This window comes from Astyanax mexicanus, chromosome 5 (genome assembly GCF_023375975.1).
Source record: "Astyanax mexicanus isolate ESR-SI-001 chromosome 5, AstMex3_surface, whole genome shotgun sequence".
Lineage (NCBI taxonomy): Eukaryota > Metazoa > Chordata > Actinopteri > Characiformes > Acestrorhamphidae > Astyanax > Astyanax mexicanus.
Window position 1 is genome coordinate 28,797,854 of NC_064412.1, and position 17,358 is coordinate 28,815,211.

The 17,358-nt window shown below is 36.0% G+C and overlaps 1 protein-coding gene across 2 annotated transcripts; it reads left to right on the top strand.

Annotated features, from left to right (window-relative positions):
- Positions 1–4,108: 4,108 nt before the first annotated feature.
- Positions 4,109–17,244, top strand: LOC103030009 (membrane-spanning 4-domains subfamily A member 4A-like). Of its 2 annotated transcripts, none has more exons than XM_049479284.1 (8): positions 4,109–4,189; positions 7,938–8,124; positions 10,170–10,283; positions 10,375–10,431; positions 11,330–11,518; positions 12,143–12,244; positions 12,382–12,459; positions 15,606–17,244. In XM_049479284.1, exons 2-8 carry the CDS (start codon positions 7,966–7,968, stop codon positions 15,753–15,755), a joined length of 849 nt encoding a protein of 282 aa, XP_049335241.1. In that variant the 5' UTR covers positions 4,109–4,189; positions 7,938–7,965; the 3' UTR covers positions 15,756–17,244. The 2 variants fall into 2 exon arrangements, with proteins under 2 accessions (XP_049335241.1, XP_022519800.2); XM_022664079.2 differs by lacking the exon at positions 4,109–4,189 and adding an exon at positions 4,208–4,376.
- The last annotated feature ends 114 nt before the right edge of the window (positions 17,245–17,358 follow it).

Consider the following 17,358-nt stretch of genomic DNA (forward strand, 5'->3'; position numbering starts at 1 on the left):
AATTTTTATTATTAAAAAATTAATATAAAATCAACCGAGTCATATTTGTCAAAAATAAAAGTTGTAGTATGTTTATCAGGTGTGTCTTTGACAGTGTTGGGAAGGTTACTTTTAAAATGTAATCCCTTACAGATTACTGATTACATCACTCAAAATGTAATTTGTAACGTAATCAGTTACATTACTTCAAGTGAGTAACGTAATCTGATTACTTTGGATTACTTTAAATATTGTCATTTTTTTAAGCCTGAATGAATGTAACAAATAGATAAACAAATAAAACAGCCTTTTCAATCACTCTATAAAAATACTTATGAAACCATTTCATCAAACAATTTTATAAAACACTTCTATAAATTGATGATAAAACCATTTAAAACCAAACAATGTAACAACAACCGTAAGCTATCTATTTGCAGGTTTGCCTCCAGTGTTAATTTTGACAACAAATTGTGATTTAGTCTTAGTCATAGTCTTGTGACGAAAATAGTATTTAGTTTTAGTCACAATTTAGTCATCTGAAATGTTTTTAGTTTTAGTCGACTTAATGTCATAAGAATATAGTCGACTAAAATTACAGTAAATTTAGTCGACTAAAATGTAAAGGGTGTAAATGTAAATGCTTGTTCATCAGTTCCCTTGAATTATTAACTCTACATGTATACAAAATGAAACGTTTAATAACCACTTGAGTAATATTGTTAATGTTTGAAAGTGAAATATATTTATATATGATTTAATGTATATTATTATTATTATTACTATTATTATTGTAGGTGTGTGACTATACATATTTTACATTTAAAATTTTGCTCTAGAAATCAGGTCATAAAACATCTGAATAGTTAAATTATAGTTTAAACAGAGCTGTAGATGCAAAAACTTTTAAAGGATCTAGTTTTATCTCCAGCACTAACCCAGCACACCTACTGTAGCTACAGTCTATAAATGAACACACATTCACACACTGTCCTGTAGAGATGCTCTCAGGATGTACAGAGAGACTTCATGAGTTAAAGTGAGAAACTTATGAGAAAGTGCTGTAAGGAACTTTACACAGACTTTTGGGTTCATAGATTCACTTATTTTATTGTTTTATTTTCGTTATATTATTGAGTTCCTTTCTGACCTGCTGCTGATTTATCACTAGCTATATCTTTCCCACTGTGAGACATCTTAATGAGTTAGGGTTCTGTATCAGTTCTGTGTTTTAGTGCACTGCCGAGTTAAACACATCAGCTCATGAAATAACATCAGTATTAACCCTCTCATGCATGAATTATAATAAACTCAGTCAGGATTTTTTTTCTAAGTGTTTTTATACATCCTTAGGGATGTAAAACAAGGTTTGAAAAAATATATATTCTATCTTTATTCGATAAAGAAATATTTATCTGTCCACTCAAGTGTACTTCATGCATTTTTTGTTGTAAAAAAAACACAAATGTAATTCAGTTATACAGTTGTAATATGGTATTCTGTTGGAATAGTGGAACTGAGGAGGATATTGTGACACAAGAAAATGTCTCTGAACCGTAGAACCTTATAGAATCTTGATTGTGACTGGTATTATCATACTGTATTCTTGTCAAGTCTCTGAACTGTTAAGTGAGCATATTCTCTTATAGTATTTTATAGCATGTATCATATTTCCTGTCAAATCATGCTTGTTGCTAATTTCTGAAACTATTTTCTTTGATGGTTGCCAAAGCATACAGGGCACAAAGCTACAAGACACTGCATGCAGATGTACTTGGTTCTTCGTGTGCTGGCATTTTATACTTTCTTGAGCTGGGGCCAGTGGTTTCCAGGGGCATACTGGATATTGGGGTGCCCTTAGTTTCAACAGCCTCATCTCCTTCATCTCCGTTCCTCAGCCTCAACTCCCTCAGTAACATTTCCAGACTCACCTTCACTATCACTGCTTGACCCTACTTCTCTGCTTGCAACTGTCTGTACTGGCAGACATTCCTCAATTAAAGAAGTTGATTTACAGCCAAAACATTAAACAATATGAATTATTTTAAAAACAACACTGGAAGTAATTGACATTGCATAAAAGTTGAAAAATAGCTAATGATGCATGATGTACAATTAAGTGGACAGATGATTAATCTACAATTCCCTCAAATATAAAATCAAAATTTCGAAAATCTTTACATAATATGTCACCTTAGATGTTACTTGATGTAATTATATATTTTTTACCTGCAGTGATATAATTTTATAAAAGGTAGAAACAAAAATAGCCAAGGTGTTTGGTGGTTTTCCCTGTCTGCCGGCCATCTTGATTTCATTGACTTCTTTTTCCCATTACAATGACCAACCAATGGGATTTTTTTGTATAGGATGATGCAATAGCTTCCACTACAGTGGACTATATGCAGCAGTGCCCAAAATTGCAAGCATATTTAAAGAAAAAAATGTTTTAAACAGCTGTACACTGTAGTGACCTCTATGCATGAAAGGGTTAAAACGCGGATCTCTGCATGGAGATCTGTGTGACTCTGGTCTGCAGAAGCTGAAAGATTAGTGGTGTTTTTACCGGTAATGGAGTCGCTCCACGCGGTTTACACGTTATCTTGTTTTTCGCGACGTCAAAAGAGAAATATATCGGCCCTCTCTCTCTCTCTCCCTGCTGAACACTGTGGAGTTAACTTCCAGTCGAGCTCCGTATCGACAGTTTAATTCCGCGCGGCGCTGCTGCAGGAGAGGCGGGTACTCCACCTTCGCTAAAGTAGCAGTGATTGGATCTCTTCCTAACTGGTCCCTACCTTTCACAGACCTAAATCAGTTCTGATTGGATTTCGTCCCTGCCAAACATTTTCGTCTCGTTTTTATTCGTTGACCAAAATGTCAGTTAATTTCGTCTCGTTGTGTGAGCGTGGAGCCGCTGTGAGCCGCTGCCCCTCCTTCCCTGTCATATCAGAGCGTATTCACCGCAAAATGTTATTTGCGTTTTGTCAGTGTTGGATTGGAAGAGCAAAAATAGGAAAGTACCGCAATGTAACCCTTTTATTTTAGCAGAGTAACTGTAATCTGATTACCACTTACTGAAGCAGTAACTGTAACGGATTACAGTTACTTATAATTTGTAATCTGATTACGTAACGCCGTTACATGTAATCCGTTACTTCCCAACACTGGTCTTTGAGGACTACAAGTGATTTTATTTCTATATTTCATATTACTACAGTACAGTAGCAATTTTTATTATTAAAAAAATTATAAAAAATCAACCGTCATATTTTTCAAAACTAAAAGTTGTAGTATGTTTATCAGGTGTGTCTCTAAAGACTACAAGTGATTTTTTATCAATATTTCATATTAGTACAGTACAGTAGCATTTTTTATTATTAAAAAATTAATATAAAATCAACCGAGTCATATTTTTCAAAACTAAAGGTTGTAGTATGTTTATCAGGTGTGTCTCTAAAGACTACAAGTGATTTTATTTCTATATTTCATATTAGTACAGTACAGTAGCAATTATTATTATTAAAAAATTAATATAAAATCAACCGTCATATTTTTTAAAATTAAAAGTTGTAGTATGTTTATCAGGTGTGTCTCTAAAGACTACAAGTGATTTTTTATCAATATTTCAAATTAGTAGAGTACAGTAGCAATTTTTATTATTAAAAAATTTATAAAAAATCAATCGAATCATATTTTTTTAAATTAAAAGTTGTAGTATGTTTATCAGGTGTGTCTCTAAAGACTACAAGTGATTTTATTTCTATATTTTATATTAGTACAGTACAGTAGCAATTTTTATTATTAAAAAATTTATAAAAAAATCAACCAAATCATATTTTTCAAAACGAAAAGTTGTAGTATATTTATCGGGTGTGTCTCTAAAGACTACAAGTGATTTTATTTTTATATTTCATATTAGTACAGTACAGTAGCAATTTTTATTATTAAAAAAATAATATAAAATCAACCAAATCATATTTTTCAAAAATAAAAGTTGTAGTTATTTTTCAGGTGTGTCTCTAAAGACTACGTATGATTTTTTTATCTATATTTCATATGGGCGTGTTACAGTAGAAATGCATTAAACGGCGCTGTGAATGTTTACGTTTTTAATCAGGGTCCGTACTTTGCAGACGGTCCCTTAACAGCTTCAGCGGCCGCTGCAGCGATTCCTGCCATTTTCAGTAAATATTCTCGGAGAAACAGAAAGGTTGGGTGTTTTCAGAAAATCTGACGTTTGAAGTTTGTTCTCTGTTCTTCTGTGGTTTGGAAAATGTAATTTGGGAGAGTTTAGGACATTGCCTGTGAGCAAGAGAACGGCCGAAAGGCGAATCTCCGCTGAATATCGAATATCAAACTAACTTTACAAAAGGAGTATAACACAGCCTTCATTTCAGGTAGATACTGCTGTTACTTTTCAGTTTTCAGCTGAAGCAGTTTAGTTATCGGCTGGGTCAGGCTAAATTAAGTTGTTGACATGTAGGTCACTTTATGAGCTGGTTTTAAATAGTTTCAATTATTGTTTACATTTTATTGATTGCTATAACTCAAATCCTAGTATCCCTATTTTTGTTCTGTACTTTTTAAACATAATGTGATTCTGATTCCCAGCTTAACTCAGTTGAGTTGAGTCAGTTTGGTTCGTTTTGAAAGTATATCTGCTGGATTTCTGTCTGGTTTCGTTTCTTACATTATTTACTTCCATTGCGTGAGATTTTTTAGTTTTTGTAGCTTTGGTTGCAATGCTATTGTTTTTTGATGGATTATTTTAAACGCAAATTGACAATATACAGTATCAGCTGAGCTGTCAAGTAAGAAAGTACAAATACTTTGTTACTTTTCTTAAGTAGAAATGTTGGTTATCTATACTTTACTGGAGTAATTATTATTTTTCAGGTGGCTTTTTAATTATACTCTGTACATTTTAACACAATTATCTGAACTTTATACTCCTTACATTTTAAAAAGCCTCGTTGCTTATATTACATTTTAGCTTTTTTCTAATCTGACTTCTTAGCGTTAAAAATCCTATCCAGATAAATCTCTCCATCCAGTGAATTAGATTGTTGTTTCTCACACCCTATTGGTTTATAAACGATTCATCACACCTGCACACATCACAATGTCCCACTCCAGCAAGAACAGAGCAGACGTATGTAGTCAAATCAAATCAAATCAAATCAAATCAAATTTATTTGTATAGCGCTTTTTACAACTGGTGTTGGCACAAAGCAGCTTTACAGAAACATGATTACAGGACAATGAATCAGGCAAAACATTAAACATAGAATATACAGAATATACAGAATACATAGAATATACAGAATACAGTCTAGTATGAAGATGTTTTTGTCAGAAAACTAAGCTTCTTTAATATATTTGTATAGTAGTAAAATACATCATTTTAATGAGCATTTATGCAGCTGAAACAGGCATCCTAGTACATCCCAAATTCAAAATGAATTATTAAATATATGTTTTGAGGAGGAGAGGTAGTGCACTATAGGCTCCTGTGGTGCAACCTAAGCTTTTGTTGTCATGTCCTGGCCCTGTTTCCTATCTGTCCTCGTGCCTGTGTGTTCCCCATGTGACCTGTGCCCCTGCTTTCTGTCTCTGTACCACCTGTGTCTAATTTGTAGCTCCGCCCCCTAGCCCCAGGTGTTTCCACTTTCCACTTCCCGTGTGTTAAATAGCCCTCCATTGTCAGTGTTTTCTGTCGGTCTTTGCACCTTCCCGTGTTGTTTTGTTCGTTCCACGTTATCTCATCTAGTTCAGGGGTCACTAATAGGTGGTCCGCGGTCCGGATCCGGACCCAGACGTTGTCCAATCCGGACCCAAACCGATAAACTACTGAGAAGGATTTAATTGTGACAGCATTTATTTAAAGCGGCGGAGCGTTTATTGTCTTTATGGTTTACGTGCTTTACAGTGCAGTAAACTCACAGACCAATCAGATCTTTGCAGATGCGAGAGCGCGGCGCCACACAGGCGAAGCAGGCCGTGAAAAGCTGTAGTCGGAGAATAAAGCGAGAAAAGCGTATTTTTCTCTAACTGGACCGAACTGAATTCTAATTAAATACCCCTGATCTAGTTGTTCTTGCTTATTGTTTATCTCTGTTTATTTCTAGTTCCCTATTTATTTCCCTAGTTTTCTCCCTTGCCCTGTTTAGTTTACCCTGTCTTGTTTTAGCTCCTTGTTTGTTAGCCTCCCTGTTTGTTTTATGTTATCGTTACACCCTCGTTTTTTTGGTTTATTTCTTTGTTCCATGTTTACTTGTTTCTTTTTGTTTATTTGTTATTTATTGAATAAATCTCCCTTACCTGCTTTTACGTCCGCCTCCTTGTCACCCTGCCTGGCGCATCCTGACAATTGTGCTTAATGGCATTTTTTCCTCTTACATTACTTTTACTTTTATACTTAGGTAGTTTTGAAAGCAGTACTTTTACACTTTTACTAGAGTAAAAAGCTTGAGTTGATACTTTAACTTCTATAGAAGTATTTTAAACCCTATTATCTAAACATCTACCTGAGTAATGAATGTAAATACTTTTGATACACAGAATAGCAGTAAAACGTTTAGATACACTACTTCTCATTTAATTATTTATTTTCTTTATTTTTATTATTTTCTACATTGTAGTACTGAAGACATCAAAACTATCAAGAAACACTATGAAGAAATGTGTTTTTTCTTACTTTACCTTTTTCCAAGTAGCACAATTTGCTTTGATGCCAACTCTATATTTAAGAAGGAGTTGTAGAGATTCTTTTATTAACTCTGCGCTCCAACTTTTCCCAATGAACACCTGGGTTGGGTTTTTATGTCAGGTGTTTGTGAAGGCCAAGCACTTTTTGTTTACTACCCTTATTGCAGGTGTGTACTATAATACAAATAAATAACAAATATTAATGAGTTTGTGTCCAAACTTTTGACTGGTACTGTAATTTTGTAAATTGGAATTTACACTCTCATCCAGTTTAGAAGAAGTTTTGCTATTCCTGTGTAAATTATATTTTTTTCAGCTTAACAGTGACTATAGAGTATTTCTTCTTGTTTATTTGCAAAATTTAACTGAATGGTTTTTGTTTTTTCACCAATCAGAAGAGCAGAGATCTTTATTACCAGCCTGAATAAAAATGTTTGTCTCAGACAGTGACTAATTTCTCAACACAGGAAGTTTTTCATAACCACAGTATAAGATAACATCACAGATTGCACAACACATTTAGCAAAAAAGAAAAAAACAGTAAAAACATGCTTTGGCAAGAAGTGAAACCAGTTTAACCAAGTCCAAACCTGTGATTTACTGCCATGCCTGAAAAAACTGAAATTCAGTTGTTTAGTTTCATTTTCAGTATGAGCTATATCTGTACTCTGTTCTGTGCATGTTTTTGTGGTAACACTTTAAATGTCTGTAATATGTGGTAACTGTAAATGTCAAGTTTACACTCTATAAACATTCCATACATTATAATGTATTCATAAGGAATTATAAACATGGTTATACATATTTATAAAAAATGTATAACACTATTATATTATAGACATGTTTATTATGCACTATGAATTGTGATTTTGAAAATCACAATCAGCTGTGCTTGTAATATATTACACATCTGGGTTTAAATATCATATGTCTGTCAGTATCTAATACAGTATACTCCCACAATGGACAGTATGTGTACAGAGTGTACAGCAACACATTAATATATATTAAACATTATGAGTGGTTAAATGTAATTATAAAATCTTATAGACATATGCATACGTAAAAAATTGAATGCATAACAAAACATGGCTATAATGTGTTATACATTTTTATAAATATGTATAACTATGTTTATAATGCTTTAGAAATAGAAATGTCTACATTCTGTGTATATGCCTATGCAAATATGGTAATATATATAACTACTCCACATCTATTTGTCTGTCTGTTTGTCTGTCTGTCTGTAGTACTGACAGAGTCCAGCCTGCTGTAAGGATGTCTGGTCCAGCTGTACCTCTCACCAACGTGGGAAATGGCTACACCATTGTGACCCATGTGTTCTCCCCACAAACAGGCACGAGTGAAACACAGCAAAATGTCTCCAGCGGTGGATCACTTAAAAAATTTCTGAAAGGAGAACCAAAAGCACTAGGAGTAAGTCACTTAATCACAACACAACACCGTCACCAATTGTTCAATATTTCACTAAATATTATTTATTTATTGTTACAACCTGATCTAGGGGGAGGCCGACACAGAAAATAAAAGACCCTCTGCCAGACCAAATACCGGATACAGAAAATAAAATAAACCAGGATAATTTTACTGATAAATATAAGGAAATCTGGCTTCAGGGGTGAGCATAAGTCAAAAAAAAAAATAAAAATAACAAATACAACTAACGGGTGGTCCCCTATCAGGAAGAAAGGAAATTCAAAACACGTCAGCTCCCGCTTTTGACAGACAATTAAACTTCATTCTCACAATAACGTCACAAAAAATATTTTAGCATCGCTTTCACAGGTGCCAAACACAGGACAGACAAGTGTGGATAACAAACATACAATTTCATAATTAAAGAAGCAAGCTTAGTAGAATTATCAAAAACAGGCATGGTCAGTAACCAAATAGCAGCATATGTACACAACATACCAGAGTGGGCAGGCAAAGAGGGCATACACGGGAAATCCAAAAGCAAGGCAAAAGGGCAAGGCAAAGTCAAAAATACAAACACAAAACTAGGTAAATACTGAAAAAGCTAACAATAAACAAAAGGGCTAGACAAAAGAGTTGATAATAAAAAAAAAGAGTCAGAAACAAAAGTTCAATAAGTAAAGGAAACTTGAGGTAGAAGAGCTATGGAAATAGATTCAGTACTGGGCGAGGAGTAAATTAGAACCAGGGCGATATATACTGTGGAGTCCAGGGCCGTTTCTCAATGCACAAGTACACAAGTCTGTACTCCCGTACTTGGCAAGAGCGGACTTGGGAAGTTCGGATCGCGAGTGCATTCTCCTGAGGATGGGAGGAAGTGGGAGGGTTGTTGTGTAACTGGAACAGCTGTGTACTTGATGACATCACCCTCTTAGAGGAGCAGAAAGCATTGTTCAGAAAACATAGGAGCAAATTTTCACCTAGCTACTTTCTTAATAAATTAACTACATATCTGAAGTGTAAACCCCTACATTCTACACCCTACACCCTACGCCAAAAAATAACTTAAAACATTGTTTTAGCACACAGCAGTACTGTTTTGCTGTTTTGCTGTTTTACTGCATTGCGCTGATACTGCTACGAGGTGCATTCTGGTATATCGGGCTGTAAGAAATCCACACAAGTCACCTTCCATTATTAATTAAGTCTTTCTAGCGAGAACTAGAGTTAGTGGCAGGCAGACAGACAGTGACAGGACTGACATTAACAAGGTTGTGGCCATATTTTTCTGACATAATCTAATTTTGAATGCCCACACAGGGCAAATGCGATGTCATTGTACACCACTGGGAGCCGCTGGATCCCAAAGGCACAGAAACGCCATGTCTCCAATAGGCGGCGCAGGCAAAGACGCGGTCCACACAAATAAATAATCCCAGAAATGTAAAAAAAATTACACATTATTACACATATTATCATCCCCCAATATCAGGTTAAGAGTTCTTATTATAAAAATAAAAGCTTAGGTATACACATTTTCCAGTGTAGGGTATTTAAAGCTGAATGTAAGGTGTTTAAAGATAGGGGGACCCTTGTTATTCTGCAGGTCCTGCTGCTGAGAGGCACATAAGTAAGCGTGGTTAGCAGCTAATGCTAATGCTGATCCAGCATTGCTAGCCGGGGTTAGCAGCAGGCTACAGGCCTTACTTCTGAATGGCGAAAGACCTAGCTCTGAAAAGCTAGCTCTGAAAAATATCTCTTATGATGTTGCACTTTAGTGTAGTGGCTTTACTGCTCCTTACATAAGGCACACCGGATTATAAGAGGCACTGATAATTTTTGGGAAAATTAAAGGATTTTAAGAGCACCTTATTGTGTGAAAAATACAATAATACTTTAGCAGTGGTAAAGCATTAATATTTGAAACAGAACGTCAGGTTACCATGAACAGTTCAAACAGTGATAAATATTCTTTATGAAAATCTTTTTTTAAGAATATTGACATGGATCAAACATCTTGTTGTGCTGTTTTTTTTTCTCAACAGACCGTCCAAATAATGATTGGTCTGTTTATGTTCCTGTTCGGTATTGTGATATCGACAAATGCCCAGCCTTCCATTACCGTCTACAGTGGCATCTCCTTCTGGGGGTCATTGCTGGTAAGCTTTCTCTATTTTTATTCTATCTGATTGAATATAAAGAACAAATTCTCAGTACCAGTTTAACAGAGAAAATTTCCCTCTCATGCAGTTTATCGTCACCGGCTCGCTCGCTGTTTCAGCAAACAACAAACTCCATCGCTGTGTGGTATGTAAATACAAACTACTAGAGTCTCATTCTGCATTCGATTTCAGCTTGAATGTTGAAATTTTATAGCTGCGTTGGAAATCGTAACGGGAATGATTCTACGGGTTGGACATCTTGTTCTGAAAGCAGTAGTATTAAACAGTTTATAACCACCATACATGTTGGATGCACAGAATACTGCATAATGTGTTGGTATCCGTTGGCAGTGCTAATTTGGAACAGTGATAGCTGTTATCTGAATGTTTTACTGGAACAGAGTCAGATTGGCGTCAGACATCTGAGCTAAACGAAACTCACCATTACTGTGCTCACGTTTATTGTAGAAAGGTATACAGCAGAATTTCAACTACACTGAAGTTGTTTAAAGGGCTTGTACCATGCTTTTATTAATACAAGAGTCAGATAATAATTTTAGCTGCTTCATTTTTTTAGTCCTCTGTTTAGTTATTTGTGTTTGTTATCTTCTATTATTCTAATAATTAATCTCTTTATTTTATTGCTTTACATTTTAGCCTGTCAACATATCCTTTAATTCATTTTTTTATTACTTCTCAATTAAATCATATATAGTTTGTTTGTTTTTCTAATGCTTGTACCATTACATTTTTATTGGTTTGTTTGTTCCTTATTTTAGCTCAGAAAATATCTGGCATGTTGCTATTTTGGCAACAGAAGACACAGGTGCACCACTGACTGATTAAAACCCTGACAACAGTGCACACAGACAAAACTAGCTCCTTTGTAAAAATGACTTACTTATTTGCTATATTGATATTGTTAATTAAGGATGACTGATTAAGACAAATTAAAGTGGGTCTGTTGTGTCTCAGTGATTACAGCACTGTTTTTTTAATATCTAATGTTTTCAATGTTCTCTTGTATTGTGTTTGTTTTTTAGGTGAATGGTGCTTTGAAAATGAATGTGTTTAGCGCAGTAACTGCAGCAATAGCCATCATCTTTATTTCCGTGGATTTGGTGAGGGCGACAGAAATAGGCTCCGATAGAGATGGAGATGAGCACACCGCGCAAATAGAACCGGCAGTTTACTATTATGGATGTAGAGGCCGATACAGATGTTCCTCCAGGGTAATACTGTTTAATTTTTGTCATGTTCACTTGAACATCTGTTAGAAGTACAGTAATATTATCTGTTAAAAAACCTTGTTCATTTGTTTCATTTTTAGTTTAAATGGCCCTTAAGTTTAACTTGTACATTTAAAAGACATTTTTTGACACTGATACAATAAAGGTACATTAATTAAGATTATTTATGGCAGAATGACTCAACTAATTATTCACACTAGTTAAGACATACAGTATCTTTAATAATGTATTAAATAGTGGGAATTAATAATATTACTATTTTAATATATTATTACTAAACCATTTAACAATGTTATTACTGTTAAAAAAAGGCTCGGTGGTTTTTATATACGAGATATAAGGAGAGACAATATTGTATATATTGATATAGACTATACTGCGTTCCCGTGACCTCCATTAGTTCTCCCCCGTGTCTCTGGATGGTTTCACCTCGCCCACCCCTCTCCCCCTATAGAAGAGGAGCTGCTTAGTAAAAATAAAATCAACAGCTAAGTTATTTGGAGATGGTTGGGATTCAGGCAGCAAATTGCATAAAAAAAACTGAACATTTTGAACTTGAGATCATATTGCACTTAAACTATGATTTTTTTCTGCCCTTAATTTCAGAACCAGTCCAATGATATTGCCAGAGTGCTGCTGGTTTTCTGTGTGCTTCAGTTCATCATCTCCATCTTCATCGCAGCCCATTCCTGTCGCGCTGTACCTACAGTGGGTATTTAACATAAATGTAGAATGATGTTTATTGTTCATTGTGTTCCTATTGTCAGCATCATCTGGTGTAATGACCTCATTTAATGACTCATCCTGTGCAGCATTTTTAATACATAAAGTTTGTATTACTGCAGGTGAACATCACTGTGGTTCCAAACCAAGAAGGATTCTGTTCAGTGGTCAATCCCTTCCCCACTCAGAACAACCCACAGGTACGACAAGACTTTACAACTTTACACCCACCTATTGTGTGTTTTTGAAGCGTGATTCCGTCTGACAGTGAATCGTCAAAGAAAAGTTTTACTTCATCTCACTCATTCACTAGAGGCTAACGGGCACATCCAACATCACTAACACAGTGTTAGCATGCTGGACACCAGGCTCACCCAACAGCGCCAACTCACCAATAGCATACCAGCGATTGGGCTCATATAACATTGCTAACGCACAATTAGCATACTGGCAAGCGGACATCCAACATTTCTTTTTTTCACTGTTTGACTTTGGCTGTAACTAAAAACTTCACTGGTCAGTATTGGGCCAGTACCATGCTAATGGCTGCTAACATACTTGTACTTGTCAACGAGGCCCTGAAACCAACAATCTGATACCTACTGCACATTGTTGCAGTAACAAACAGACAACTTCATCACTCAAGTCTGAATTATATATACAGCTCTGGAAAAAAATAAAAGACTACCTAATAATTATGAGTTTCTTTGATTTTACCAAATTGAAAACCTCTGGAATATAATCAAGGGGAAGATGGATGATCGCAAGCCATCAAATCAAGCTGAACTGCTTGAATGTTTGCACCAGGAGTAAAGGCATAAAGATATCTAAAAAAGCAGTGTGTAAGACTGGTGGACGAAAACCAAGATGCCATGATGCATGAAAACTATGATTAAAAAACAGGGTTATTCCCTTTCTGAACTCTGCATCTTTTTTGTTATTTCTGCCAATTCTCTCTTTCTGCAAATTAATGCTCTATATGTCAATATTTTTGTTTGGAATTTGGGAGAAATGTTGTCCAAAGGTTATAGAATAAAACTAACTCAAACATATACCTATAAATATCAAAATCAATCAGAGAAACTTATTCAGAAACTTCCAGAGCTGTATTTCAGACATCCCAAGCTGCAAAAGTTGCTTTCAGGGAGCCCCCCCCCCTGCCCGCTCACACTAAAAAAAACACTAAAAACTCTTTGCAGAGAACAGGCCAATCAGAACCCTCTCTGTTTTCTCTCTCTCCTTCCCACACGCGATTAGAGAAAAAAAGCCTGTCCCCTGTGTGCGCGTTTGGGGCGCTCGTTCTGAATTTTCGGGAGATTATATGTGACTCGCGGGCATCCGGGAGCCACTACCGAAATGCGGGAGACTCCCGCAGCTTCAGGGAGACTTGGTTTGTCTGGTATTTAGTCTCTGATCCACAGCACTGGAGAGAGCATTAGTATTTTGCTGTATATCTGGGAGGGAGACAATAATAGTGTAGTGTACTTTAGGCCTGGTGGACTAGATTTAGTGTGAGAGAGAGAGAGCACCGGAGAGCCTTCTTTAACGCGACAGTGCAAGCATTCTCACTTCCTGCTTATAGCAGAGCCTATAGTGAACTTATGTAGTTACAACATAACCACACATTTTTTAATAAATCAGTAATCGGGAGCTTTTCCACCCGATTCCGATCCATTGAAAATTACGTGAACGGGCCCGATTTCTGATCACATGATCGGATCTGGGACATACCTAATTTGAACTTCCGAACAAACTGGTACGACTAGCCCTAGCAGCTCAGCAAACCATACTTATCAGCAGTGAGAAGCTGTGCAGCTCTCTGTTTACTCGCACCTCTTTTCGCGCGATCCTGTTCTCCGCTCCTCATGGCCCGCTAAACTCGGACTGCGGGCTCATCCACCCTGAAGTCAAAGAGTTCATGCATACAACGCAAAATATCCACAAGCAGTAGAAACACGCTGCTAAAAACTAGTTTCTAAGTGAAATTTACTTCTAGACGCCGTCCGTTCAGCCCCTTTCACCCCTGACATTAATCACCTGTATTTCAAAGTCCCATATAATTGGTTGATTTGGCCCTGAGGTCACATGATGATACTCAACATTAAGAAACTAACTGTTTGCATTGCACTACTTTACACTAAAAACTACACTATTACATAACACTCCTGATTGCTTTATTATAAGTAGGTATCTGTATCTACGGAGCCCCTAAGGTGACATGATGTGCCACGACTTATTAAGGCGTGGGAATGAGATCCTTATGCGTGGGAATGAGATAATTATTTAGTGTGTGTGAATGAGATAATTAAGCCATGGCCACGACTTATTAAGGCATGAGAATGAGATAATCGAGAGAGTAATAAAGGTAAATAAAGAAACGGAATATTGCATCAAATATCCAATCCAAGGATAATCTTAGGTGAGAAAATGAAGAGTAAATTGGTTTCTTTTTATTTTCCTCTTGGAATTAATTATGGTGACATTAGGTTCTCCCTCCCATGTCTTAATAATTCATGGCCATGCCATAGGATCCTATTCAAACGCCTTAATAAGTTGTGGCCACGCATTATTAGGGGCTCCGTATGTATCAGTATCAGCAAGTACAAATAAGTGTACTTGTAATCGTACACGGTTGGTAAAAATGGTGTAGATGCAGTCTTGTCTGTGAAAGTTTTCATTGGTTATCAGCACCCAAATGTAAAACGTGAACAGTAGTAACCATTGGATGTTTTCTTTCTTGAGCAGCTTTTGTAGGGCTGTGTAATTAGCAGAGGAGATGGATCAGGTGTGTGCTAGTTGAGAGAACAGGTTCCTCTGGGATTTCTATTGGAAACCACAGACTCTCAGGGATTTATTAAAGCCTTTGGAGTCTGAGTCACTTTAATATTTACCGTTCTTTAAAATATTCGGACCTCGCAGAGATGTGTTTCTATGTAATTATTTTTTTGACACATTGTTCCCATTGGTTATCTCTGCAGCTAATGAAAAATGTATATTCTTGACTGTAGTGGCATTTATGAATCTGGCAAAACTGTAAGTCACAAATTCAGATCCTTTAACCGAAAGAAATAAAAAAGAGCACACCAAAATATGGTATGATAATTGCCATCTTATGAAAGGTTATTTAAAGAACAAAACTCAATTTTAATCACTCAATTAAATAACACTTTAAAAAATATATTGCATTAAACATTTAGTTCACTTCAAAATCATATTAGCAAAACATAAATTTAACCAGAAAATGTAATCACTAACATAATACTCAAATGATTGTTTTTTTTTTTGTTATTATTTTATTTAAGCTTCTGTTTTAAAGGAATCTCTGTCCATGTTCCTTGTTTTTTAGTATGGTGCGGATGGTGCTCCTATGGAAAGTCCTCCAGAGTACTCTGCGAGCAGTGCCCCTATGGAAAGTCCTCCAGAGTACACTGCGAGCAGTGCTCCTGTGGAAAGTCCTCCAGAGTACTCCGAGACCAAATGCCCCCCAGACAACTGAGGCTAAACAACCTTCAGATGATTAAAACCTGAAATGCACTTACACACAAATACAAATATAATGTACATCTCGCAATGCAAAGAATTTTGCTGATATATTTTCTTTATGCAGTTTCTATTTTATGTACTCTTTAGTATATACAGTATTTTGCTTCTGCACTTCACCTAGGGTTGCGACTCATCCCCTAAAATATTTCTTAAAATATGGAGTCTTTTTTTAGACAACACAGAATCATTCTTACAGTAAAGAATTGTTCCTTAAAGGTCACCTTCCGCGAAAATCCGATTTTTCTTGTTTTTTGTGGAATACAGTAGGTCTCTCCGAGTTGAATGTGTACACCTGCACATTAAACTGTTTTGCAGCCCCCATTGTCTGCAGGAGCTAAGCAAAGAAATCCCCCCTCCCCCCCTCCGAAAAACGGGTGAATTTTGAATTATCTTTCTGCCTACGTAGGCAGAAACTCACAGACCAGCCCACCTTGGCTCGAGAAACTCCCAGAGGCGGAGCTGAAGCGACGCAACATCACCGCTCATCAGTTAGGAGGTGGGAGGCAGTGAGCGGCAGAGCGGTGGAGGGGCGTCGCAGTGCTCCTAGCCAATCAGAGGAGAGATATTTGCATGCTGTTTGCATGTATGAATATTCATGAGCAAAGCTGGAATCCGGTCATTTTGGACACACCCCTAAAACAGTCCATTAAAAAAGAGCTATACAGAGACACCTGAGCACTTTTTTTTTTACAAAAACGGCTCACATGTCATTCATTCATACTAGAGACCACAACTAGACATTTTAAAATGAAAGAAAAAACGACGGAAGGTGACCTTTAAAATATGGAATAGTTCCTTAAAAAAATAGAATCTTTTAGACAATACAGAATTGTTTAGACAATAATGGAATTATTCCTTAAAATACAGAATCTTTAAAGCAATATATAATCAGTATGACAATATAGAACCATTCTTTAAACTACAGAATCTTTTAGACAATACATAATCATTCTGGAAGTATGGAATCAGGTCTCCATGAGCCACTATGTCATGTTTGCTATGTCATGTTTCTGTTGGTTGAATCAGACACTTGCAGTAAAACAGACACTGAGCACAGTCTCTTTTTTACTCATACTAGTTTTATAAGTGCTGATGTTTTCTATAGTATTTTGTATTGTGGGTATTGACTTTTTGTAAACTTAGGCCCCTTAACATTTGGCACTTTTGAGTAAAACAGACAAGATTTAGCACTTTATCAAGTGGCAGCAGTGTAAATTAGTGTAAACGTGAGTGTGAAATGAATGAGAGAAATGAAATTTTATAGACCACCATTGTCCCCTGTCCCCTGAATGCTCTGTTTCTTTTTCCAGTGTCAGACTGTTACTTTTTTGCTGGTAACACTGATGTAGTTTATATACATTCTGTAACCTGTGGACTCCTTTGTTACATATATAATAATAACAACATATACTTGAATATATAAAGTACATTTCTACCTAAAATATGGCTGTGTTGGATCATTTCTGATGACTATTTATTCTATTTCTGTAGGGTATTTTCTGCAAGTATATCAGATTCTGCTACATCTAAATAGTTTCAATGTTTCCTGTCTTCCT